Source organism: Rhincodon typus, chromosome 6 (genome assembly GCF_021869965.1).
Source record: "Rhincodon typus isolate 14 chromosome 6, sRhiTyp1.1, whole genome shotgun sequence".
Classification (NCBI taxonomy): Eukaryota; Metazoa; Chordata; class Chondrichthyes; order Orectolobiformes; family Rhincodontidae; genus Rhincodon; species Rhincodon typus.
The window spans coordinates 23473764-23487064 of record NC_063337.1 but is presented as its reverse complement, the minus strand read 5'-3'; the positions used below and the strand labels follow the sequence as shown (position 1 = coordinate 23487064).

The window sequence follows — 13301 nt, the reverse complement described above, 5'->3', positions numbered from 1 at the left end:
ATGAGGAGTAATATCTTCACCCAGAGAGTGGTGAGCCTATGGAATTCTCTGCCAAATAAGGCAATTGAGGCTAAAACATTGAACATTTTCAAGAAAGAATTAGATATAGTTATTAGTGCTAAAGGGATCAAAGAGTATGAGGAGAAAGCAGGAACAGGATACTAGTTGGATGATCAGCCATGATCATATTGAATGGCAGAACAGGCTCAAAGGGCTGAATGGCCTATTCCTGCTCCTATTTTCTATGTTTCTGTGTTTCATAGTGAGACCTCTTATTCTTGAACTATGTCCCTTAGGTTTAGTCTCACCAAAAGAGGGAACATTTTCCTGGTATACGCTGAGTCCAGTCCTATCAGATCTTATATGTTTCAATAAGATCACCCCCAGGCTTTTAAATTCCAAATCTATATATACTTATCTCGCTGAATGTTTCCTCATAAGATAAGCCTTTTATTTCAGGAATGAGTCGACTGAGCCTGCTCTAGACTGCTTCTAAAGCAACTATAAAGCAGTCATGTTAAAAATTAAAAAGAATTGAAATGAGTTAAGTATTAAAAATTGCAGTGATTATAAAGACAAATTAGTTTCAAAACTGTCAAATTCAAGGAACAGTAAAATACATACTGAGAATAGAGCTAAATTTATATCTGAAGTCAGATACAGAAAATTATCACCTAAGCACCATTGTGTATTTACTGAAGAGCAGTTTTTTTTCCTGACCATTATGGTGGAATCACAAACTTTTTGGCACATTTAAATAGTTTATATAATGAAATTTCTATAGCAATACAAATGATTTGGCCATCCAATATTACTGATGCAGTATCCTCTATGTTGAAACTTTTGTTTAACTCATTTATTTCATTTTACAATATTTTTAACTCATTGATAGGTCATCGAGGAAGATCTGAAGCAAATGAGATTGCAGCACCAAATGGAAAAGAAAGCACTGGAGCTCAAGCACAAAGTAAAGGTAAAGGTGATTCCTCTCAGATTAAAAGTGCCTCATTATCATCATAACACGTGCACAAATGTTTTGTATCACTAAATATGTAACTGAAAAATGGTGAAAAGCTGTGGGATACAGCTACTATCTTATGATCCATCCAACTGAATAATTTACATGTGACAAAGCATCGAATGAGTTAAGAGTTGTTGTTGTTGTTGTTGTTGTTGTTGTTGTGAATGAGTTAAGAGTCCTGGCCCAGGGTCATCCATCATTTATAAAATACATTAAGATAATTAAATAGCATTGGAATAACTAAAGCTAAACATAAATTTCAAAAATTAAGTCTTTTTTAGGTATGTATATACACAGTTTTTATGCATTTTCCAACATGAAAGAATTCACGAAAAAGTAAAATGAGGCTGAGGTACAATGGGGCAGGTTATGGGGAAGTTAAAATATAGACCAGAGCAAGTGAGTTAAAGCATGTGACATTTGGTGCAGCTATTGTTAAATGGCTGTGCAATGTAGAGGGTCTGATTTATATGTGGACATCTTCCGGGAGACAAAGCAATTTTGAAAGGTGAGTAACATTCATTTTAAATTTTCATATGTTTTGTAAGGGAGCATTTGTCATATAGAAAATGGCGATGATATGAACTCTCAAAAGCATGGATACTTGCTTTATTAAAAGCTATATCATGAATGAATGAAGCAGTTTTTATTAAGTTTATTATATAACACATTAAATACAGTTACCAGACCTATTTGAAACAGCTTTATAATAGTTTAATTTTTTTTTACATTTATAGGCAAAGCAAAATACAGTATACCTCTGTCCACTCTGATACCTTGATCCACCCGTGTTCCCACCATTTCATACTCGTACACTCAGAGCATAGTGGCACCAAACTATTAGAATACCACACTTTAATCAGGTTCTTCAGTAAAGTGACTGATAAGTTTAAACTCTGAGATCTGTGGACTGTAGAGGTTCAACTAGATCATGATGTACTCCTTGAGCAAGAATTTTGAATTTTGTACTTCTGTATCTTTGACAGACTAATATATTTCTATTATTACATGTTAGCAAAACAATATTATTGGTGCTGTCCTTCAGACGTTAGATCAAGAGTTCCATATAAGTGTGTTAATATTTGGTGTGGATTCTTTGGAGTATGTCATTATTACAGTGGATCGCCAGTACAGTCATTTGGAAATCATTAATCTAAAATCTGTCATACATGTAATATTCTAAGCAAGCTTTTCTTTTCCAAAAGGGGGGAATAAAATTTGAGATAATGTTCAATGAAGAGTTGACTCATGAAGATTCCCAGCAAAAGGAGGTGAGTTTAACTATTAGGATGTTTTCTAAAGTAAAAATAAAAATATTCTGGATGAAAAATTTGAAATCAGTATTTATTGCTCAACTGAAAGGCAATTTACATTAGCAAGCACAGAGGTATTATAATTCTCATTTATCTGATGTTGTTAACCTAGAGAATCCCTACAATGCAGAAACAGGCCATTCGGCCCATTGAGTCCACACTGACCCTATGAAGAGCATCCCACCCTTCAACTAAACAATATCTCAGAGTGTTTCACAGATAAGGAAAATGACCAAAGGAGGAAGGTAGAAATCGTTGATGGAGTAGGCTTTGAGCAGCAGGAAATGCAATGTTCCTGGCGAGAATTTCAGAGACATACACAGTTGGCTGAAATCTCTCCTTGATGAAGTCGGTGCTTCCCAAAATAACCAAAATAATAAAAATATTGCCAGTAAAGCTAATGCAATAGATCAACCATTGTAAGCAGAATGATGTTTTAAAGTTGGTCCTGACACCAAAGTTCTAATGTCTTATGGCTGAACATAAAAAAAAGTTTCTATTAATTTTAATGATGGATTAACACAGCATATGCTGCAATGTTTTAGGAGCTGGATATGTTAAATCAAACACTGACACATGAACAAGGAGATATCCTTAAACAGAAGAAATGGCACTTCACTGAGGCAGGAAATATTCTTGAAGATCTTGCAAACAAAACGTTAGAAGTAACATCTTCTCAAATGGAAGGTATGTAGAAAATTTTACCGTATGTCCTTTAAATTTTTGCTGTATTAAGACATGCCTTACTGATGATGATATGTACAATACCTATAAGAAATCTCAACATCAATTTTGCATTCAACTTTGCACAAATGATCAGTGCATCAAATTTACATCCACAATATTCTGGTTTTTGACTAGTATGTTATTTGACACTGAACGGTGTAAGCTGGCATGTGTTTTGATCACAGGAACTGATGCAGTTTTGTGATTTTCAATATGTTAGCATTTATAATGTATATCACAAAAATTGGGTTTTAGTTGAATCAGATGTCTTGTTTACATCAAGAAGTGTTTATTCTTTAAAGTTTATTTATAGTACTAAATGTGCACAGGGCTGCATATCACAGACCTGCACAAATAGTCTGGCCTCTGTGCTTGCTGATGTTACAGTACATTACACAGAGAGGATGACTGAAGGTGAGGTGGGTATCCTTATATCAGAATACCACTTGTTGTGATGTCCTGTAGCTGTCTTAAAGGTACAGGCCTGTCCAGTCTGGAATCCACACCCAAATACAAAATCCTTTCTTTCCCTTTAAAGAATGTGAATCCTTTTCTGATAACATGTACAAAGATGCATATAGATTCATTGTCTCTAGACATCCAAATAATACCTTGTTGGATGTGTGAAGTGGCCAGATTTGGTCCTTACAAAGTTGTCATAACTTGGTGCTGTAGCTTCCCTCAATGCTACCTATCATTGCAGATTTGTTGAAGAAGTGTGGTTGTTGTCTGGTATGATATTTGCAGCTTCTGAGTTGTCACCTTGTGGTTGATGATATACAGGCCAGATAAGTGTACAGGAGGTTCTGCTATAGCACATGTTCGTCAATGCAAATTGGCTATAACGTGACTAACAAATGGCGCAATGCTATTTCTAAAACACAAACTTGTGTTGGCTATAATGCGATTCCATCGGTGCGCGGAGGAGTACATGTTGACATCACATGATGGTTTCTTAGGCTTTCTCCTGACCATGTGCAATCTTAGCGCCAAAAGAGTCTCCATGCCAGCATCATGTGATCATCGTGCTTTTGGGAGAGGAACCGTACTCTGGGTTTTTTTTTTTGCAAATTCTGCCATGTTACCCACAAAAATGCAAGGCCAAAGTGACAAGAATGTTAGCAACAAGCATCCTGGTGATAAAATTGTGGGTGGTGAATGTAAATGAAAGGCTGTAACACTGGAAGAGAAGCTAGATGTTATAAAGCATTTTGAGTGTATTGAGAGAACATGTGATATTGCTCATGCAACAGGAATAAAAGAGTCTACCTTATGCACCATTAGTGACAATGCAGAAAAGATTAAAGCAAGCTGTATTGCTGGAACAAGTCTGAGTGCTGGCAAATCTGTGAGGTGATGGACAAAGGTACATGAGGAGATGGAGCGGCTTCTAAGTGCGTGGATGGAAGATCAAACAAAAAAGCGATCTGGGACCACCCTTCTCAACATAAAAGAGAAAGCCTTATCAATTTATGAAGCTCCAACAAAAAAAGCTGAAAATCCTGTAAATGTACCTGGATAATGTGCCAACATCCTCCCAAAATTGGTGAGCTTTCTGAAAACATCAAAGTGCTATTTCTATCCCCAAACACAACCTCTCTCCTTCAACTCATGGACCAGGGTGCAATAGCAGCTTTTAAAGCTTATTATTTAAGCCACACATTTAAGAGGCTGATTGCAGCCACTGAGGGGGATAAGGACAGAGTTCCTCAATTTTGGAAGAGCTCCCAAGAATCAAAGAACATTGTGTTAATCTTGCAAAGCAAGTTGGATTTGAAGAAGTGGAGAATGAGGATGTTGGAGAGCTGCTTGATCCCACTGTGAAGACTTCTCTACAGCTGATCCACAATAACTAGTCATTGAGGGGGAAGTGGAAGCTAGAGATGAAGAAGAGAGCTTTCCACTCCTCTTTTGTCTTCTGTACTGAGGGAAATTGAGAAGCAGTTGCAGCTCTTAGAGGACAATGATTACAATGTAGAACGCAGCAGGGTGGCAGTTTGTGGAATAAGATCTTATTTGGCACCCTATGAACTTCATGAATGAAGAAAAAGGGCAAAGCAACAAAAACTGGATGCCTTTTTTAAGCCAACCCCCAAGAAACAGCCAGAAGACAATGAACCACAACCATCCATTTCAGGATTAACTATTTTTCATCCTATACCTGCAACCACAACTGCACCTGAAAGTGGTGATGAGGATATGATGACCCTTAGTTCCTGCATTAACAATAGAGCAACCTCAAAACCTCCTCCCCCATCTAGTCATCTTGACATTTTTTCAAGGTAAGGTGTTAAATTTACTTTTATTTCATTATTAGATATGAATTAAACATTTATTCAAACTGTGCTATGCAATGTGTTAGGTTTTTGAGTGATTTTTTAGCGATTTTGAATGTTTTTTTTGGTGGTCTTCTACTAAGCCCACTTTTCCCATAGGCCCCGTTATTTCTATAGAGCGATTTTCCATAATGCGATTTGCGAGGAACGCAACTATCACATTATAGCAAAATCCCCTGTACTTGCCCACAGGATTTGACCATTGCTTATTATAAAGTTAGATGACCTAACACACACAACAACAGTATCTTTCTGTGAACCCATATGTTTGTGCGAAAATCTCAAAACATGTATACCTTGTTCTTGTTCAAGTTGGGATACCTGTCTATGTGATGTTGGTCTTGCTCTTGTACAATTTTCTCCCTTCTTTATAACAATGTTTTGTGTACATGTGGCTTGGTGGTGAGATTCTGGGAGACAAGAACTTTGTGCATCTGTCAGCAAAACTAGAGAGCTTCTGGTGAGGGTAAACTGTCACTTAGAGGAACACCACATAGATACAGTCTGAAACTCTTGACAACTTTTACATTTAATAATCATGAATTTTACAGAACAAACAGTGCATTCTGAGAGACTGGTCAACTGAGGGTAGTGAGGAGACGGAATTTGTTACACACCTGACTTTCTGCACATCTTTGAAAGATGCATGAGTGTACTCTGGACCATTGTTGGAAACAATTTGTTGAGGTACATTGAATGTGGCGAACAATGTCAACAAATGTTGCACTAATGATAACTTTGATTTGCTATACAAAAGGGAATTTAGCAAAGTAGTCACCAGAATAAAATGTGTCCTTGAACATAGAAAGTATAAGTTGCAGTCTTGCAGTACAGCTCAGAAGGAAATCTTGTGGAATGAGAGGTTCTCTCAATTGTTGTATTGGCATGTTTCACACAACCTGATTAGTTGTCGATGTCTTATTAAGGCTGGATCTGTATATAGATTAATATGCCAATCTATTTGTTGTTTCTGTACTTGTGTGAACTAAACGTATATGGTCTAGCATGTCTTGATGTACAGCCTGTGGAATTCTTTTTTTCTTTAAAGATTATATTCTTGGAGAGTCCTAGTTCACCTGGAAAGAACATACTATCTCAGCAACCTGTGGGCTGTGTTCAAATCACCCACTCAGATGGCCTTTTTGAATTGTTGCAGCTGGTCATCATGTGATATGGCTTGCTTTATTCATTCATTCATTCAGTCACGCACTCACTCACTCACTCACGGCTGGCTTTATTCAGCTATGACCAAGACGTGAAAGATTGTTGTTGAGATCTGGAACCTTTGGTGTTGCAACTGTCGACTTGTCATGTCATGGATCGTAATAATATGTGGATCAATGCTGGCAGACCAATGATAAGAGATCCGTCTCTTTCTATCTAAAAGATTTTGAGTACCTATCCTGAGGACCCATACTGATATATAAAATGGATAATGGCAGTCGCACCCTTTATAAGTAGTTAGCTTATCTTATGTGGACTGCACCACATTGTGTCAGTTTGATGAGTACAGTTCATGTAAGATGAGTAAAGGGATGATATTTGTACTTGCACCATTGCCAATATTGGCATGTAGTGCATGTTGCCCGTTCCTTTTCAGACTTATTACTTGAATAGAGATAAAAGCTTCAGCTTTTTTGACACTGTCTATGTAACAAGTTGGCCACATTAACTATCTAGCTAGCATCTATAAGCTGTAGCATTACAGTTACCACTTGGACTTCACTTGACAGGCTTGTGTGGTACAGATGGAACTTTGGAAACTTCTTTGGCATGGTTCCTTGGTTAGCCCCTCTTCACATGTTTTTGTGGAGCATCTTGCAATATTTTAGGTTTCTCTGGACCATTGGAATTCTTAAACTTTTTTTTTTGCCCAATGTCCTTTTGTACAACATAGGTTGCATACGTCACAAAATGCTGGACACGATCTTGGTGGGTGAGACAAGCTACATCTTCTGGAAGATTTGAATGGTCCACTGAACCTGTTGAGTGCTACAATGATTTTTTTCAGAATTGAGCATTCGCAGCCACTGCTGACCTGGTATAATTGCTTGAAGCCATCATACTTCTTCTAGTAGTGCGCCAATGGTATATTCCTTAGATTTGTCAAGAAGTGCTTTTTCTGAATGATTTTGTAGGTGTGAAGGCAATGATCAGCTTTGGTGAAATCGCATTCGTCTATATTGATATCTGCCTACAAATTGCTTGATCATTTCACCTGACTGTTGACAGTACAACAGATACTCATGCTTGTGTATCTAAAATTGACTTGAACTATAAGTTGATCTTCAAAAATCTGAAAAATGTTGTCATTTTATTCTTCTTAACTGTTCGGTGATGAAGGGTCTAGGCCCGAAACGTCAGCCTTTCTGCTCCTATGATGCTGCTTGGCCTGCTGTGTTCATCCAGCCCTGCACCTTGTTGTCTCAGAGGTTTGATTGCTTGTTTTTGTCAGTTACCTGCTAACTCATAAAGACTAATTCTTTCTTTAAATCACTGATGTTCTTGTAGAATATCAGTGGATTGCCAATCCATGGCAAAATATTTGCTTTCTACCTTCCTTTTGGGTAGCTTTATGCTCTTTAAAATGTCAGAATGAAAATCTGTACCATAGTGTAATGCTTTTTTTTTCTATGTTTAATTCTTGTTGACTTTAAAAGTGTTTCTCTTCTATTTATTGATCTTGCTTTAAAGGTGGTTATTGGCTTCTCACTCCTTTATTGCTATACTTTAAAAATGCAGACTTGTAGTAGTAGGTTTCTATAGGTGTAGGTGCTACTTGTACAAAAAAAGAGTGAAGACTTCATTGTATTATTTCCATTGATTGGAAATGAAAATGGCAGAATTGACTGACTCGAAACACAGGTACCGTCTTTTTAGTATTGATTTTTTTTCCAGTGTTTTTAAATTTATTTTCTTCTCAGAGTGCCTTGGAGTTGTCCTTTCAGGACTACTTCAATCTCCTGTTTATTTTACTCCAGCCAACAGCAGGTTCTCATAGTTTCTTTAAAGAGAGAGATAGAATGCTCAGTGTGCTTCAGTACAAGTTTGTAGCCTTTAGTTTTGGTTGTAGCATTTTAGTTTGGTTGTATTTGTACTGTCAGCTCTGAACTCATGCAGATGATGAGAAATGATGACTGTTAGGGAAAAAACTTCTCACAACTGCCACAGTGCTATCACCTTATCAGCCTTTGGCGTCTACTTACTGTCACTAACTAGCTTTAAGCGCCAACTTACTGCCACCATGTTTTGTGGTTTTCTGTAAGTCATCCCATGTGACATATACCATGAAATTTGCATTTTGTTGTGTCCTATATATTGAGATTTATTTATACACCAACTATTTACATGGCTTAAATATCAAGTACTTGCACATGCAGTCTAGATTCTTTGCTTACTGATGTTACTGTATGTTATGTAACATGCATAATATAACTAACTGACTGACTCCATCACACAGAGAGGGTAACTGAAAGTGAGGCAGGTACCTGAACATCACATGTCATTATGTCCTGTAGCTGTCTTAAAGGTACAGGCCGGTTTGGTCAGGTGTGTATGCTCAACAGAAACTGTGTTCGTTTGTCTTCAAGCATGTTCAATTAGCCATCTTCTGTTTCCATTGTTGCTGCTAGCTCCCTGCCAACATGTGATGTTGCTGACTTTGCCAGGGTGACCAATGGGATATTTTGTCAGAAATCTCTTACACAGCCAGACCCAACTCCTCACACCCAACTTTCCCGAGTCAGGTCAAAACTGATTGTGCCAAACTCAAGCTTACACTGACTCCCCTGGTTTCAGGCCCACACTGACTCTCCCAGTCTCAGGCCCACACTGACTCTCCCATTTCAGAGGGCAGTTAAGAGTTAACAAGATCGCTGTTGGCTTGAAATTATGTGTAGGATGGCAGATTTCCTTGCCCAAAGAGCATTAATAACCAAATGTTTTTTTAATGACAATCAACAATGGTTCCTTGGTTGTTATTGGAACTTTAATTCCAGATCTTTTAAAATTCAAATTCTACCATGGTGGGATTCAAACCCAGGTCTTCAGAGAATCACCTGGGTCACAGGATTATGAGGCCAGTGACAAAACCACTACACCAAATTTACTAAGTCTTATTACACTGCACCTTCCAAGTCCACACTGAGTATCATCTAGAAGGACAAGAGCAGCGGATATATGGGAACACCAACACCTGCAGGTTCACCTCCAAGACACTCACCATCCTGACTTGGAAACATATCACCGTTCCTTCATTGTCAAAATGCTGGAATTCCCTCCCTAACATCATTGTGCATCTACCTGTACCAAATGGAGTGCAGAGGTTCAAGAAGGCCATCACCTTTTCCTGGGCAATTAGAGATGGTCAATAAATGATGACCCGCCCAGTGAAGCCCACATTGCCCATAGGATAAGAAAAAATAGGATCACAGCAGAAAAACGTTTGAGGAGACCTGCAGTATTCCTTTCTCCCCTATTTCTTTCTAAGTCAGTATCATACTTGTTCAGAAGCGAATTGTCACTAGGCCTAACTACTGTCATTCACCCAGGTCTCAGATGCCCCATTACTCTTGTAACACTATTACCAGCTTGTATTTTTAGTAATTTGTAAAGCATTGAGTTGAAGGGCAAGGGAAAAAATGTCTAACTGATATGGTACACTGTGAGGTGTCTCATTTCAATGGATTCTGGGCCACTGTAAATATTTAAAAGTTTCAGTGAATGTGACTTTCTAATTTTTTTTAGCTACCTCCAAATCCGATGAGGTTATGGTGATGAATGCAGATACTCCTAAAAACAGAAGTCATTGGGAACAAAAACCACCAGATACTTTGCTGAATGCACTACAGGCTGCTCAACTATCGTCTGTTTGTCAGACCATGAGTGAAAATCATATTGGTAAAGAAATATCTTGCAATTAGACTGTATGAAATGACAAGCCTGCTCAATTGTATATTTAAAATTATAATAAGATGAAATATCACTTAATTTAAACTAATAATATTCAAAATACCTTTAGTCACTTTGTACCACAGAACTTGAGAAGTGCTGAAAAATAGAAACATGCTGCTGAAGATTTTTGCCTTGAATTCAGCAGGACAGAATTGCAAGAAGACCAAAACTGAAAGGGAACAATAATTTATAATACATGGGAAATGATTTCTGATTGCTAGGAAAGTGGACTGTAGTTAGTAGAGGTGTTGCCATCCATTTCCAGGTGTACTGTCCATGGCAGTACGTCCACTAATCAGATTCCACTTGCTAATCAATCAACGCCTTCTTCTCATGCATTTTAAACTGTCTGTCTCTTTGAGGTTTGGTATTCTTGAGTCTGCTCTGATGATTGTATGACAAGATGCTTTGTCAGCATGTCTCTTTTTCTCAGAATTTTATGTGTTTGTAATAAATACCTATTTATTAGCTGAGTAAAACTGTTTAAGAAAAGAATCACTGAATCCCAGAAGTGTCAGAGCGCAGAAGGAGGTTATTCAGTCCATCATTTCTGCACCAGCTCTGCAAATAAGCATCATTACTTACTGCCAGTCTCCTGCTTTTTCCCATATCCTCGCACATTATTTCTATCCAAATCATCATCCAATACCTTCTTGAATTAACATAATTTAGCAAATGCAAATTATTTCCTCATGGTGTACACAGTGACTGTTGCTGTGCTATAATACAAATATATTCATCTGCTAATTTTTGCAACCACTTGGAGGGGGATGTCATTAATATGGCATAAATAGATCAGTTTCAAGTCCTTCTCTATTTTTAAATGAGGCATTGTTTAGATTTGGACTTAGTGATCCCTAAAGTTTCTCACAAAAGTGAAGGTGAGGTCAGAGCAACTGCCGTTGACATCAAGGCAACATTTGACCAAGTGTGGCATCAATGAATCGTAGCAACATTGGAGTAAATGGAAATCGGGGGAAACGCTCTGCTAGTTGGAGTCACACCTGGCACAAAGGATTGTGGTTGTGCTTATTGGGGTCAATTATCTTAACTCCAGGTCATTGCTGCAGGTGTTTTTCAGGATCATGTGCTAGACCCAACCATTTTCTGCTGCGTTCTCAACGATCTTCCTTTGGTCATAAAGTTAGAATGTTCATGGATGATTTCACAATGTTCAGCACCACTTATGATAGCCCAGATACCGAAACAGTCTATTTCCATAAGCAGCAAGACCTTGGTGCCATACAAGTGCCAGACAATGACCATCTCCAACAAGAGAAAATCTAAATATTGTTGCTTGAAAATTGAGCTGAACTCCACGTGAACGTGGCCTTGGTGTCACTATCCTATCTTGTGACAGTGCAGCTGTCAGAAGTCTTTCATTTGCTGCTGACCCCTTTATTCTGAAAGATGAAGGCCTATTACAAGAAGCAAATGTATCTTATGTTAAGAGCCCAGCCAATGTCATTCTAAGGAGCTAACCTGGAGAAATGGACAAGGGTTAGTACCCTTTTCAATGATCAGGCAGAAGTCTCTTCTACTGCACTGTTGCAGCCCCTGAAGAACAATACAGTCAATGTTTATGATGTATGTATGTATTGATAACTTGCATATGTATTCTATATTGTGTAACAAAAATGCAGCCATCATTATGAATTTTTATTAGGCTTGTGATTGAAATAATTCCATTCTATTTTTCAGTTTTTTGACACCAGGTACGGGATTAAGAGAATGATTATCGAGATAGTTATTTGTATGCTGGTCCAGCCTTGCCCTTTCACACAGTGCAGATTATTGTGTTTATGTTCAACAGATGACACAATGACTACTTTGAAACCAACTGAAGAGAATAATGATCTCAAATCAAATACTGCCTCTGAAATAGAATTCGATAAGGCAAGACTGGAACCTAGATCTGATGATGATGACACGTAAGCCAACTGCTCTTTTTAAAAAATTGTTAACCTTCCAGCATTCAAATAAACAACGGGATATTACCATGAATGTATAGCACAGAAACAGGCCATTTGGCCCAAGTGGTTCATGCTGGTGTTTACGATTCACACCAGCCTTCTCTCACCCCTTTCCATCTAATACTACCAACAGAACCTTCCAGTTCTCTCTCCCTTGTGTGTTTTAGCTGATTTTTTTGCTGATCTATTTATCCAGTGATACCAGCTGGCTGTAATACTGGATGAATCAGATCCCAGAATTAAACCTGGCTTGATAGATCATAAGAACAGAGTTTTGAGGAGCAAGATTCACTGAACCCAAAAAGTTAACTGTGATTTCTGTCTACAGATGCTGTCAGACCTGTTGAGCCTTTCCAGCAATTTCTGTTTTTGTTTGTGATGGAGAACCCTCTCTTGCCTGGATGGGTGCAACTCCAACAACACTCAAGAAGCCTGACACTATCCAGGACAAAGCAGCCCACTTGATTTTTATCACATTAAAACAATTCACTCCCACCACCATCATGCTCAGCTGCAGCAGTGTGTACCATCTACAAGATGCACTGCAGAAATTCACCAATGTTGCTGAGACAGCATGTTCCAAACCTATGATCACTATCACCTAGAATGATAAGAGCAGCAGACATGTGGGGGCACCAGCACTTGCAAGCGCACCTTCCATTTACCGTCCTGACTTGTAAATATATTGCTGTTCCTTCAGTCTCACTAGACCAAAATCCTAGAACTCCCTCCCTAACAGCATTGTGAATCTACATACAGAGCATGGGCTGCAAGCAGTTCAAGAAGACCGCTCACCACCAGCTTCTCAAGGGGAACTAAGGACGGGCAATAAATGCTGGCCAAACCAGCAAAGTTTCCACTTCATGAATGATTAATAAGACTTCTTTCCAATTCCAATGGGCTAAATCCCTTATCAATCTGACAACTGGAAAAATTCTCTCCAAGCTCTCACAGCTTGGAGACTTCTGATCACTTCATT

The 13301-nt window shown here is 38.2% G+C and overlaps 1 protein-coding gene across 1 annotated transcript in view; it reads left to right on the top strand.

Moving 5' to 3' along the window:
* The window catches only part of LOC109932445 (serine/threonine-protein kinase Nek5), a 69119-nt gene that overhangs the window by 54510 nt on the left and 1308 nt on the right, over nt 1-13301 (top strand). The window contains 5 exon segments of the mRNA XM_020531613.2: nt 893-973; nt 2227-2292; nt 2880-3021; nt 10143-10295; nt 12163-12280. Coding sequence (XP_020387202.2) covers nt 893-973; nt 2227-2292; nt 2880-3021; nt 10143-10295; nt 12163-12280 — 560 coding nt within the window.